The following is a 12,340-nucleotide window of genomic DNA, read 5'->3' as shown; positions in this document are numbered from 1 at the left end:
AAAACACGTTCACTCTCCTGTGAAAATTTAAAAAGTTTAATAAAGGACAATAGGACACAAGGACCATAGAGCAAAATAATGCCTAGGTGCATCTTGGCACTCAGCCAAGAGCACACCATCACCTTCTGAGATACCCCTTAAAAACATTTTCCCCTACATCATCCCCTACAGCCTGTTGCATATTCATAGACCCTTATGCATATCCATAAACTAGTTTACATTTTCCAGGTTTTACATGGCCCTTCCTCGGGTCTGCCTTTTTAGAGCATACGTGTTTCTTGGTTGTGGTTTTGGCTCCTTCTCTTTTATCACTTCCAGTCTGGGCCTTGGTCCTCACTGTCTTCAGACGGCAAGTGCTGATAGTTGGCATATCTGTAGCAGATGTCCTCATCCTATGTTCATTGGATGTTATCCCATCTGGGCAGGCATTTTAACACAAGCATAGCTATTTCACTACTAGGTCTGAGCTTGGTTAAACAGCAAAAATAAAAACTATATCTTTAAAACAGTTACTTTAACATCACAGATATAAAATCCATTTTAATATTTGCAAAAAGCCAGTATTGTATGTATCTATAACATTCAGCACAGTTAGTTCTCTCAGGTACTGGATACCTTTTTCAATAGCATTCCACCTGCTTGGGTGCACTTCTAGATCATGCTTGATCTAGTACCTTTCCCTCATGCTTGACAGGAGTCGCCTGCAGGGTCTGAGTTTCTGTCCTCTTCCCAATCCTCTTGTCAGTGCCCACATCCCAGGGTCAGGGATCCCAGTTGCCCAGCTTTACTACTGTCTGATTTCACATCGTGGGTTGCAATACCCCAGCACTGGGCCAGCCAGGTGACCAGGGACTCTCCTGACTGCTGGCTGAAATCTTCTTGTGCATCCCGCACCTCACTGAGGGACAGAAATGGGGTGATTGATTATCTCTGGCCCTGCCTCTTCCTCCTGTTAAGAGAGCCCTGCTTCCTCCTCATTCCTTCCTGTGTGAACTGATTTGATCTTGCATTTCTTCTTCTGTATAGGGGAGATTGCTACTGTCACCTAAATTGTGAAAAACCAAAACTATCTGACAACGATTTTAGTGTTAAATAATCAAGGCATTACTTTACTTCTGGCCAGAATGTTGTTCTGGCCAAGATATGCAACAGAAATAATTTTATCCACACGTAGTCTGGGTGTGCAGAGAATGTAATTTCATCACATGTGAATTTTACCAGATTTTTCACAAACCTTATACAGTCAAAATGAAAAAAAATGTTGGTTCAACGTTCATTGGTTCCAAGTTATGTAGTTCTTAGTATTCCATTTCTCATTTTTTACAAATCTCTTTGCCTCCGATGCTATATAGATCCTCATCCTTATTGCTTTCCCTGAGGAGGTGTCTCTGACCATGCCAGAGATGTTTGGAATGGATGTTCTGTTAATGGCCCTTGATGGCTGTTGCTGGCTGTTATCTTTTCTGTCTCTTCTGTGCTGCTCCCAGTCTGTTGAGATGTTAAGCTCATCAGGCCTCACCTAGTAGGGAAATGGCCTGAAAACAAATTTCAGATCCCTTCCTCCAGGGCAAAGGTGAACAAACCTGACTAAAGTTATAAAATAAAAAAATTTTATACTTATATAATTTGCAACACTACCAGAAGAGGTTGTTCAGCTGCAGTCTGCGTGGCCATGGTGCCTGGTGGTCTGCTTTCTGGCCTCTCCCCTGAGCGTGCTGTTTAGGGTCAAGCAGTGCCCAGGAAAGAGTAGCCAGGCCCCAGCACATTGCATAACTTTGTGCCTCTCTTGCTACACCAGTTTTCCTTCACATATTATGCGACTTTATCAGGATCTCATAGCTGGTGAAGGTATGAGTGTTTACCTCTTTGAAATGGCTCTTACTGTCTCTACTAAATTCAAGGCAGCAGGTTTGTTGTAGAGACCGGACAGCTTGGCTCCTGAGATCGACAAGAGTCTTCACAAGCCTGAACTTCTCAACTTTGGGGTAAAAAGACACATTCAAGGGGGCACATGGGGTTGGTGGTTTGGGAAGGCTGTACCTTCCTAGTACCTCAGCCAGTGGGGAAATGAAGAGGGAAACCTGCGGCCGGGAGTTTGGGATAAAAGGAGGCTGTGCCCTCTGAAACCCCGAGAGAGAAATCCCTGTGGGTGTGTGTGCCCCAGAGGACTCTTCTCCCTTTATTTGAATGAAGTTGAAGGAGTCCTCTGTCTCCTTTTTGGACACAGAACTCTGGCATTTGTGGATTTTCCTGACACAGGTGAACTTCCAAACCACTGAAGCACAATAATCCTTCAAAAGCTGGCCCATTTTCTTCCCACATTCCATGCCACTCATGACTATCTACCCTCAGGGCAATGTCTGAATAACCTCCCTAGAAATATCTAAACATGATGTAAACTGCCCTGAGGAGACCTGCCAGACTTAGCAACAAGAACATGCTCTTCTTAACCATCCAAAGGGAATTCAGAATTTTCAAAAGCTCTTGTAACAGGAGTAAAAAGATGGGGAAAATCGTCCTTTCCAATTCTCCCCTGCCAGACTGGACATGACTACTAATAGAGTCCCAAATCGTAGTGCCTGAGGTAAGGGTAGGAGAGGAGCACTGAATACATATCCCAAATGGCCCTCACTGCCTTTGATGTTACCATGCCATGAATGATGTCACAGTGTACAGCAACAGAACAATCCTGATTCCCCTCCCTCCTCTGAAAAATACCATCAGGAGGAGCACATAGAGGATTATACAAAGGGTTAGGTACAACACCCACACCAACAGACAAAGCCACACTGTGACCAGTGGCTCCCTACCTAATACAGCAAATACTTAGATCAAATTTGTTTCCAATTACCCCTGATTTTATCTGTCATCTCAATCCTTCCTGGCCCATAGTAGGTGCCAAACAAGACTGCTGTGGTTTAGGAATGGTACTGCCCAGTTTAGTGCTCCCTGGGACGCTTCAAATGCACTCCCACTTGCTTGCTCCCCCACTCCCTCTCTGCTTTCCCCTGGGGTGAGATGGAAAGGGGAATTCGAGGCAAAAAAGGTAAAGATCACAGGTTGAAATAAGAAAAATTTACTGGACACAGCAATGAGGTAAGAAAACAAGCATTAACAGCAACAATGTACAAAAGACAGAGCGATTCACATGCAAAACTGCTTATTGCAGAGCTCCACCAACCCCAGTGCAACCAGTCTACCCTGACTGGAAGGAACTCCTGCACCCTGGAAGGGACTGCCTCCTTCTCTTAGCAATGAGGTGAGGTGATGCAGAGTAAGCTCTCCATCCTAGCCACCTTCTCTGTATCGCAAAAATGAACCCTGCTCTGTCTCTAGCCAGAATTAATATAAACTGGGGGGGGGTCTCAAAAACTTCACACAGAGTGAACATTTTGGCATTATTAACAATACATCTATCTATCTTTTGGTGGTGATATCCCTCAATATCTAAACACATTTCTTCCTGTGAATATGTATTGATGATGTGATGAAGTAGGACACTTGGCATAGTGCCACCAACTACACTCAGTGTAAACATTTAGATGGTCAAAACTGGATTTATTTACAAATACTTTCATGCATGACAACTGACTCTTCTAAAATTATACAAAATATATTTAAGAAAAGGATGACATTGCACATTTGTATTAACAACAATGAAAGAAGAGGAAGAACACCAAAAAGCTTAACTAAAGCCAGCAAATAGTTGCACTGAAGTAAAGTTACAAAACAACCAACTCTTGTCACTGATTAGAGCTAAACAGCAGTTCAAATCTCCAAGCCAAGATGTGGCACCCGCAGAAAAGCCAACCGCTATTCCTTGATATTTTGAAGTAGCTTCAATAGATGAGACTCAATAACCTGCTGAACTAAAGCAGAAAAAGAGATGAGTTTAGTATTTATTTTTTCTCTATTTTCAGAGTTACACTTTTTTTTTTTCTAGCAGATATCTGCTTGTCCTGTGTAATCATTTAATAAAAACCAGACATTTATAAATTCACTCTGTGAATAAGTCAGCATTCCTTCAGAAAGTAAAAGCCTTATATAATGCAAAAACAATACCCCCAGATAGGCAAACAATGTTTTGGGGGGTCATCATCAGTTCTTTGGTTTGAATAGACTGCTAGCACATGGAAAGCAAATTTTTAGCCTACGAAGAGAAAATAGGCAGAAGCATTTATGAGAAACTTCTGTGAAACACTTGGAGACTGAGCTCTTGAAGCAGTCTTCTATGTAAACTCCTGTCAAGTTGGGCTGTGCTTGTTTCATCTGGGGTAGAGTTAATTTTCCTCACAGTGGCTGCTATGGGACTGTGTTTTGGATTTGTGCAGAACACAGAGTTGGTAATACAGAGATGTTTTTGTCATTGCTGAGCAGGGCTTGCCCAGAGCCAAGGCCTTTTCTGCTTTTGGTGCAGCCACACTGGGAGGAGACAGAGCCAGGACAGGTGACCCAAACTGACCAAAGGGATATTCCAGACCATGTGGCACCAAGCTCAGAGTATAAAGTGGGGACAAGAAACAGGAAAGGGGGGGACACTTGTGGTGATGTCATTTGTCTTCCCAAGTAACCATTTTGCATGATGGGGCCTGGCTCTCCTGTAGATGGGTGAACACCTGCCAGTGCATGGGAAGCACTGAATTAATTCCCTGGTTTGCTTTGCTTGTGTGCACAGCCTTTGCTTTCCCTATTACACTTCTTCTCTCCCTGATCTCTCTGGTGGGGGAGTGATTGAGTGGCTGTGTGGGGCTTGGCTGCTGACTGGGGTTAAACCATGACACGGGCTCATTCCTAAGCACAAGGCAGGGCTTGGAGAAGCTACACATAGAGTGCTTGGCTTACTTTTTGATTCCATTCATTTCTGTAATGGCAGACATTTCACAGGTTTCAAAATGACAGCAGCAGTGAGGGAAAAAAACAATAAGGAGTCCCTTCTTTGCTTCTGGTTTCCATAACCAAGCCAGATATTACAATTCACTGATTACTGTCTGCCTCAAGACAAACTAGAGCTAGAGCTGATCTGACTGAAGAAGGTTTAGCAAACTACATAACATCATTCCAGTCAAGTAGGCTGATGGGTTCAGGAGGGTTGCAGGCCTTATCTGAGTCATGGCTGCATCAGCCCTAAACACCATTATTTGTGTCCAGTGATATAGAGCCAGGTCAGGGACATTTTCTTAGTAAGTACTTGACTTTCTGAAACAAGAATAGAAGCTCCTACCCATTTTGGCTTAATGCACTTAGGATTATTAGGACTTGTACAACAGGTAACATGTTAAGAGCTGCAAAACCTCTACTGGGCCATTACAGCAGCTACATAAATGAGGAGCTGCAAAAATGAATTTTTTTTTAAAGTGTTTACATTTGCAATACTCACCACTGCGATAGCCCAAGGCTACAGCCAAATCCATGGAATTATAGCCAGCATCTGTTTCAATGGTTGGATCAGCACCACTCTCTATGTAAAACAGGGATAGAATCTTACATTTCTGACAGGGAGAACTGATCGTACATTATTAATGATAATTTGGACAGTCTGCTTACCGAGAAGAATTTTAACACATTTCACATGGTTCCCATGTACTGCATATAGCAAGGGTGTGCCTCCATTCTGCAAAAGCAGAGAAATGCCTCAGACACTTAAATGATTAAGCAGCCTGCAACTGTAATTCCTTAATACACAAATATGCTTCTATGTAACAGTAAGAGACTTCCTAGGTTTTATAAAAATGAGGTTCAGTTTTAGATCTTCACAACTTTCATCATTTTTGTATACTGTTCAAACACTAAGATCACACTTCTACAAGAAGTCAGCATTGGTCTCATTCTCTTTCTACCATGAAGTCAGAACTAGTAGCATCACCTTCTCGTATCCTATGAAAGTTGTAAAACTCTCAAGTATTTCAGAAGAGGTAGAACAGCTTCAAACTCAAGGCAGTGCTATGTCCTGCTTCAATTTTCTGACCAAAGCACCCTCTGACTAAATTCAAGCTAGAATCTTACCCAGTCATACTCATTGACATCAACTCCACAGTCGAGCAGCATTTTGACAATATCAGTGTATCCTTTACTGCAGGCCAGTGAGAGGGCACTTTCTCGCCCCTTGCCCAGAATCTGAGGATCTGCACCCTGAAATAAAGTATCAGTTTAAAAAAAAGAAGCAAATTGGAGGTTTTACATAGACCTTACCTTTAAATCTTTTAAGCTTGTAGCAGCATTGACAAACTTAGGAATGCAAAACAAACTGAAGAGTAAATGAATTCAAAATCAATTGTGATTTTTTCCTTACATTCTGGAGCAGAAATTCCACTACTGCTATCTGCCCATGAGCTGCCGCCCACATCAGAGGGGTAAATCCTTCTTCATCCTTATGATTGATTAAATTTTCTGTTCAGAGAAAAATATATAACTTAGTAATCCTTTTCTCACTGCACTGTATCAGCTGGTGAAATGTGCTGATGGTAACATTTATTCACCAGGAACCAGTGTGACCTAAATGTTATTCTCAACTTTAAAAACAAAATTCTGTCCCAGTGGTGGTGGTAGTATCTCTGTCCAAGAAAGAAAAACACATCCAACTGACAAAAGAAAAATTTCAGCCTTTAGTTGAATAATTTAAAATTCAAGTTTTTAAGCTCTATAAATCAAACTCTGTTTTTACTCAGAAAATTACAAGTTGTCTGTAATCTGGGCTTCACCTTTTTTAAAGAAGATAAAGGATGTTTGAAAAATAAAGAGGTACATCCTGTATTATACTGTAGACTGTTTTTTCAATAGAATGAGCCACACAATTTTGTAAAAAATGAACTTGTACAGCAATATAGGTAAAACAACCCCATTCTCCACAAAGTTTGTGTAATCAATAAGGTGGTCTGTGAAAACAATTAAGGTCCACATCAAGTGCAGCTGGAAAAAGAAAAGAACTTCTTTTAACAGCTGGCTGACAAGTATTTCAGCTGGATTTTATTTTAATATCTAAGTTCTTTATAATGCTACTGAATTCATAAATATGTTAGAGAGAGCTGAAGTTTTGCACATGTATTATGGACGCACAAATGCCACATCATTCAGAATGTGTACTACTACTACACTGCAGGTGTGAGGCATGGCTTACATTAGCGACATGCAGGTCTTTATGCTGACTGATTAAATAGAATTGGAAAGCCACCATTAATGCAAGTATGTTTAAAATGACAAGGATAAATTAAAAATGAAATTAAATAAGCTGCTGTGACAGAATTAAAATGTTCCTTTTTTAGTACCATGGATTACCTATATACCCCTACAGAACAGGGAGAGGAAGGGATTTACCTACTGTTATTAATGTTAATGTTTTAATTTAAAATGCAAATGATACAGTGAGTGAGTAATAGATTGATAAAAAATATTAGTCCACATCTGCAAAGAACAGATACCTCAAATGTCTTCCTTTGGTGAAAAGGTCAAACACAACAGCATATAAATGGCCCAAAGAAAACAAAAAAGGCATTTAACCTTCTTCTGTCTCACCTTGTTCAATACGTGTGGCCAGATATAACATTTCTCCCTGAGCAGCCAGCTGATGGACAGATAAAGCTGCAAAAAAGAAAGCAAAAGCCATGCTACATACAGCAGTTTTAATTCTGCTCTATTTAGAGCAGAGCATAACATGTCCATTGGCTTCAGCAGTACAGAACTTGGAATCAAGCGTGTAGATGATTCTACCTTAGGCTCTGAACTTAAATCACAATTAAACCACTGAAAATTTTCTGAAGAGTTTCGCAGATTTAGGTAATTTTTAAAGCAATGGAGCAGTTATTCTTGAAAGCAAAGGATACTTCCCACACTGACTCTTTACAAAGTAATATGCTGTCCTCACTGCTGTTCGGTCAGCAACCCAAGATTACTTTAAGACCCATTTATTAAGTGAAAATAAACACATTTTGATAGATTAAGGAAGTTTAATTTAAAAATCACACTCGGATCACTAGAAGATCTGTCCCACTGGTCAACAAAGGAAGCCTCTAGTGTGTCTCCCACTCCCTATAATGTGGAATAGATCAGACATTACAAAACTATACATAACTTGATATATAGAGAAGAAAACAAAGATTGAAGGATTTGTTATTGCAGAGATTATGCAAAAATAACCTCCAATCCCACAGAAAACTGCATGGGTGCATGGTTTTGATGACTGCAACTTGGAGCAGTCCTGAAAGGTAATCAGGAGGCTAAATGTAATAAAGTATCCACATGATGTAGTAACAAAATTAGCTAATGATTACATTAACTGTAAATGTTCACTGTCCTCCTCCAAGTAACCACATGAAAGTTGAGTTTGTTGAGGAAGATGTTGTATTTTGTTCAGTAGCCTATACTGCAGCTCCCGATTAATTTTTTCCATGCAAGTAGCATTTTTCTTTAAAAAAGAGTGACTTATAATTTATAGAGAAAATAATTTACTACAAAGTAAATTACAGCAAATTAATTTAAAAAGGCAATGCTTGACAATTCAGAAAAAAATCCCACCAGAAATAATGCTTCCTTGATTTTCAAGATCTGTGACAATCATGTCACAGTATTCTATATTTACATTACATCTTAAGTATCCTGCAGCATTTACCAAACATCTAATTTTAAGATGCACAAGTTCTGAAAACATGGGCATGAAGTACATGAACTTACAACTTACTATCTAATTTTTGATTTAAAAAGTATAGGTAAGGCTTTTTCTGGTTTTTTTTTCCCCATCTGGAAAATAAACGTCAGTCATGAATTCCATACAACAGGTGGATGACTATTTTATGGCTGGACCCATGTGAAATTATCCATGTGAAATTATATGGGCAGGTACAACTCAAATAAATGAGAGGGAAAATGAGTCTCCATCCTTTTTCTGAGGAGGACAGGATGAGAGGGAAGACTATCTCAGTGTTTTTTTCCTATATTTACGTTCATTGCAACACCAAACAAAAAACCGCACAAATTTGTCAAGCATCCAAAATATAGTTCACAAAATAATTAATAGAAAAGCAGAAAGATACTTACAGTTTACAAGTAGAGGTGTTGTAGAGACTTCATTTCCCCTGTGTTTGTTAGTTAGTGTAGTTGATTGTTTTATTGGTGAGAAATGCTTAGTAGTTGATGGAGTATAAACATGTCTTACTTGGATACCAGGGGAAGGAGAAGTGTGGCTGTTGCATTCAGCTACATTGAACAAAAAACAGAGAGGATTTCAGTACTAATAAGAGCATTAAAAGCAAGCCATAGATTCTAAGTCAAACTGTAAAGCACTGTAAAGTATCACAAGACCTTTAAAATCCATGTTAAAGCTTTGTGACATGTGCTTTTCCCACTGTGTACTGTGAAAGCTGAATAAAGACCTGCATTAGTTTCTAGCATAAAACAATTACGCTACTTCATAAGTTCAGTATGGCATAATGTCACCCAGAGACAAGTTAGTATCTAAATGAGGGAAGCCTTTGTCTTGATTTTTCAACATCCTGGCATGGATTTATTAGGTAAGAAGGTTCTACTTGTCATCTTCTCATAAACACTCTCCAAGGCAATAACATGATGCAGCTCTGGTCAGACCTGCACTCAGGTACCTTTGCAGCCTTTGCCTGCTCCCTAACCCCTCCACTGCACGAGTGGAGACAACATTCATTAACTTCTTCACCAGGGCTCTTCCCACTCCTGGATAAAATTTAACAGCATTATAAATGCCTGATTAATACTTATCCAGGAGAAGGACAGCACCCACATGAATGTACCTAAAATGCAACAGCAGGTCACTGCTCAGAGTTCAGGAAGTCCTTCACTACTGATGTGCTCCTTCATACTAACTTTTCTTGCTTTCTCCTAGAAGCTAATGGCATTTTTTTACAGAATATATTTATCATGTTGTCTTGGCTTCTAATTCTCAAAAGTAGCTTTTGGTTTTGAGATTAGATTCTTAAAGGACATATTGAAGGATTAAACTCCATATTGGCTTAACTGATTTGACACCAGTAATTAATGCGTAGAAACTAATTAACACACACATTGAAGTAACACCATAGAGAAGTCTGTGATCATAAATGCAAGCACAAATTCAGGGAGACTACTTAAAAGAAGTAGAGTGTAAAAGGAAACAAAATTATGTTTTGTTTGCCAATCAAACAGCTAGAACGGACTGTAAAGAATTAAGAGTCCAACCACAGATTTTGACCTGTGGTCCCTGGATTTGCAGGACTACTTCTAAGGGACTTAAAGATATTACCTAAGAAAAACTACCCAGGTGCTGATGGGTGTAAATCTGCCACTCAGACCTGCAGCTCTGCTACTGAGCACTTGGGGCAAAATCAAAAATGTTTGAAAACTATAGTGGCTGAAATGCAGCCAAAGAACACAAGTCAGTGAAACCAAAATCAAAATTCAGAGGAGGCCTGTGTTTGGATTTGTCACAGGCAATAGGTCACATGGACTTCAGGGAGAGATACACCACGAACAGTCTGAAATATGACAGCAAATGCTGGAAACCACAACAGCTAAGGGGAAGTAGATGGCAGTGCTAATTTTGCCCTGTATCAATATCCTCAGCTATGAAAAAGCTCAGTATTTAGACTCAGTGACTCATTCATGAGATGAAACTGCCCAGCAGTGGCAGGATTAGCTGCAGGGATCCTGCCCTGGAGCAGCATTTGCTTTCCAGCAGCAGTGCAGCTACAGTGGCAAGCCCATGGCTAGGACCAGACGCTCTGTACAGCCACAGTGACAAAACACACCTGCCCTGTGCAGTCTTTCATCACCCTCATGAAAAGATACAGCATGCTGCTGAAAGTTACTGAAGTGCCCATAAAGTGCTTTCAGCAGTGTTTTGTGAAGAAGCATACTGCTGCACGACATGCCATACAGAAGCAGCTTGTTTTCCTAATTAGCATCAGCTCTGACTAGCTTCAAAAACTTTTTGTGCCCCTGATTCTTCAGATTATATATATATTCGAAATGTAGCATAACAATTAATATTGGAGCAAATTTTTATATTAATAATCCATTAAACATATTAAAAAAACGTTAGAGGAACATATCTTAGAAAACTGATCAATACACATATAGCACAGAAACTCTTTTTTCAGAAAGCATAATAACTTAGCAGGATGACACACTACACAGATAATATTTTGTACCATAAATTCAACCTTTAAATAAGACAGATGCGACTTCAAGGTCAGAGTTGACTTGATCTTGAATATTTTTACTGTCCTCCTCATTCAAAGACTTCACAAATCGTGAGCAGACGTTCATATCAAATCTATTGGGCAAAATGAATTTCATCCCCATGGTGACACTCTGAGCTGGGCCCTCCTCTGTGCTGGCATCAAGCTGATGCTCCACTTTAATGTCTGGCATGGGTGGAAGGCTGTAGCTGGTGGTACATTCTTCCACAATTAACTGGGCCCCGACATCTACGTTTGTTGAAGATGCCATGATCTCAGTCCCGTTCAAGTTTCATGCAAAATGGTTCTTCATTGTTTCCAGCCAGGAACAATTCTGGCCAGCCAAGCCAAATTTCCTGGACAACCTGCACCTGAACAGACACAACACTGGTTAAGAACATTCTGGTAAAACAATGCATAAAAACACATCAAACTGTATTTAAGCTTATGGTATTTATTTTTGTCAGTCAAAACACTGGTGAAATATCAATCTTAAACAATGCATAAAAACACATCAAACTGTATTCGAACTTATGGCCTTTCTTGTTGCTGTCAGAAGTTAGTGACCAAAACGCAAATATGTTTCAGCACCTGGATGTTTAAACCAAACTCCGCTATTAAGCCAGTAGGAGTTTCATCCATGTGAAACGACGCTTCAGAATATTTGCCTAGTTGCAACAAAAAAGCCCACACAACAACCAGATTTATACTAAGCCAAGAACAAGCTATGACTTTATTTTCCGAAAACATTACACTTGAGGAAAAAGTTAAAGCGACTTTAAGCTCCCATATGTCTTTTGCAACCTGAGTAAAATAAACTGCTTCTATTACATACGTAGGAAAAAAACCAAATCCCGTTAAACCGATAAAGGCAACCCCAGAATACCCGTGGCTTGTTCGCAGTACCGCGGGAAGTCTGGGGCACGTCTGGAGGCGTCCCCTGTCCCCGCAGGCAGCCGGTGAGGACAGGCCGAGGACAGGCCCCACAGCGCCGGGGCCCGGGCCCGGGCCCGGCCTCGCCTCGGCTTGCAGCCGCCGCCGCCGCCACTGCCGGAAGTGAGGTCTCGCCGCCCTGCCGATTGGCCAGCGAGAGGCGCGCTCTGATGACGCACTGCCGGTGCTGCCGCCATCTCTCCTCGCGGCCGGCGCGGCGTGCCGCGTGT

General features: G+C 40.7%; 1 protein-coding gene across 3 annotated transcripts; it reads right to left on the bottom strand.

Moving 5' to 3' along the window:
* Positions 1 to 3,060: 3,060 nt before the first annotated feature.
* Positions 3,061 to 12,190, bottom strand: ANKRA2 (ankyrin repeat family A member 2). Of its 3 annotated transcripts, none has more exons than XM_063179747.1 (9): positions 12,064 to 12,190; positions 11,160 to 11,548; positions 9,028 to 9,186; positions 7,510 to 7,575; positions 6,290 to 6,387; positions 6,004 to 6,129; positions 5,545 to 5,611; positions 5,378 to 5,458; positions 3,061 to 3,869 (listed from the first exon to the last, which is right to left on the bottom strand). In XM_063179747.1, exons 2-9 carry the CDS (start codon positions 11,446 to 11,448, stop codon positions 3,814 to 3,816), a joined length of 942 nt encoding a protein of 313 aa, XP_063035817.1. In that variant the 5' UTR covers positions 11,449 to 11,548; positions 12,064 to 12,190; the 3' UTR covers positions 3,061 to 3,813. The 3 variants fall into 3 exon arrangements, with proteins under 3 accessions (XP_063035817.1, XP_063035818.1, XP_063035815.1); XM_063179748.1 differs by having other exon boundaries at positions 12,013 to 12,184; XM_063179745.1 differs by having other exon boundaries at positions 12,084 to 12,184.
* Between the last annotated feature and the right edge of the window lie 150 nt (positions 12,191 to 12,340).

The sequence above is a fragment of the Melospiza melodia genome, chromosome Z, assembly GCF_035770615.1.
Source record: "Melospiza melodia melodia isolate bMelMel2 chromosome Z, bMelMel2.pri, whole genome shotgun sequence".
In the NCBI taxonomy this organism is placed as follows: Eukaryota; Metazoa; Chordata; class Aves; order Passeriformes; family Passerellidae; genus Melospiza; species Melospiza melodia.
The sequence above is the reverse complement of the archived record's forward strand: the minus strand, read 5'-3'. Positions and strand labels throughout refer to the sequence as shown.

What these genes read in the sequence shown, in the direction of transcription:
- ANKRA2 (XM_063179747.1), bottom strand. Translation starts at nt 11,448, where the DNA reads ATGGCATCTTCAACAAACGTAGATGTCGGGGCCCAGTTAATTGTGGAA. An exon ending in AACACCTCTACTTGTAAACT is followed by an intron (nt 7,576 to 9,027) that starts GTAAGTATCTTT and finishes TCTTTTTTGCAG; the next exon opens with CTTTATCTGTCCATCAGCTG. An exon ending in ATGTCAATGAGTATGACTGG is followed by an intron (nt 5,612 to 6,003) that starts GTAAGATTCTAG and finishes CTGCTTTTGCAG; the next exon opens with AATGGAGGCACACCCTTGCT.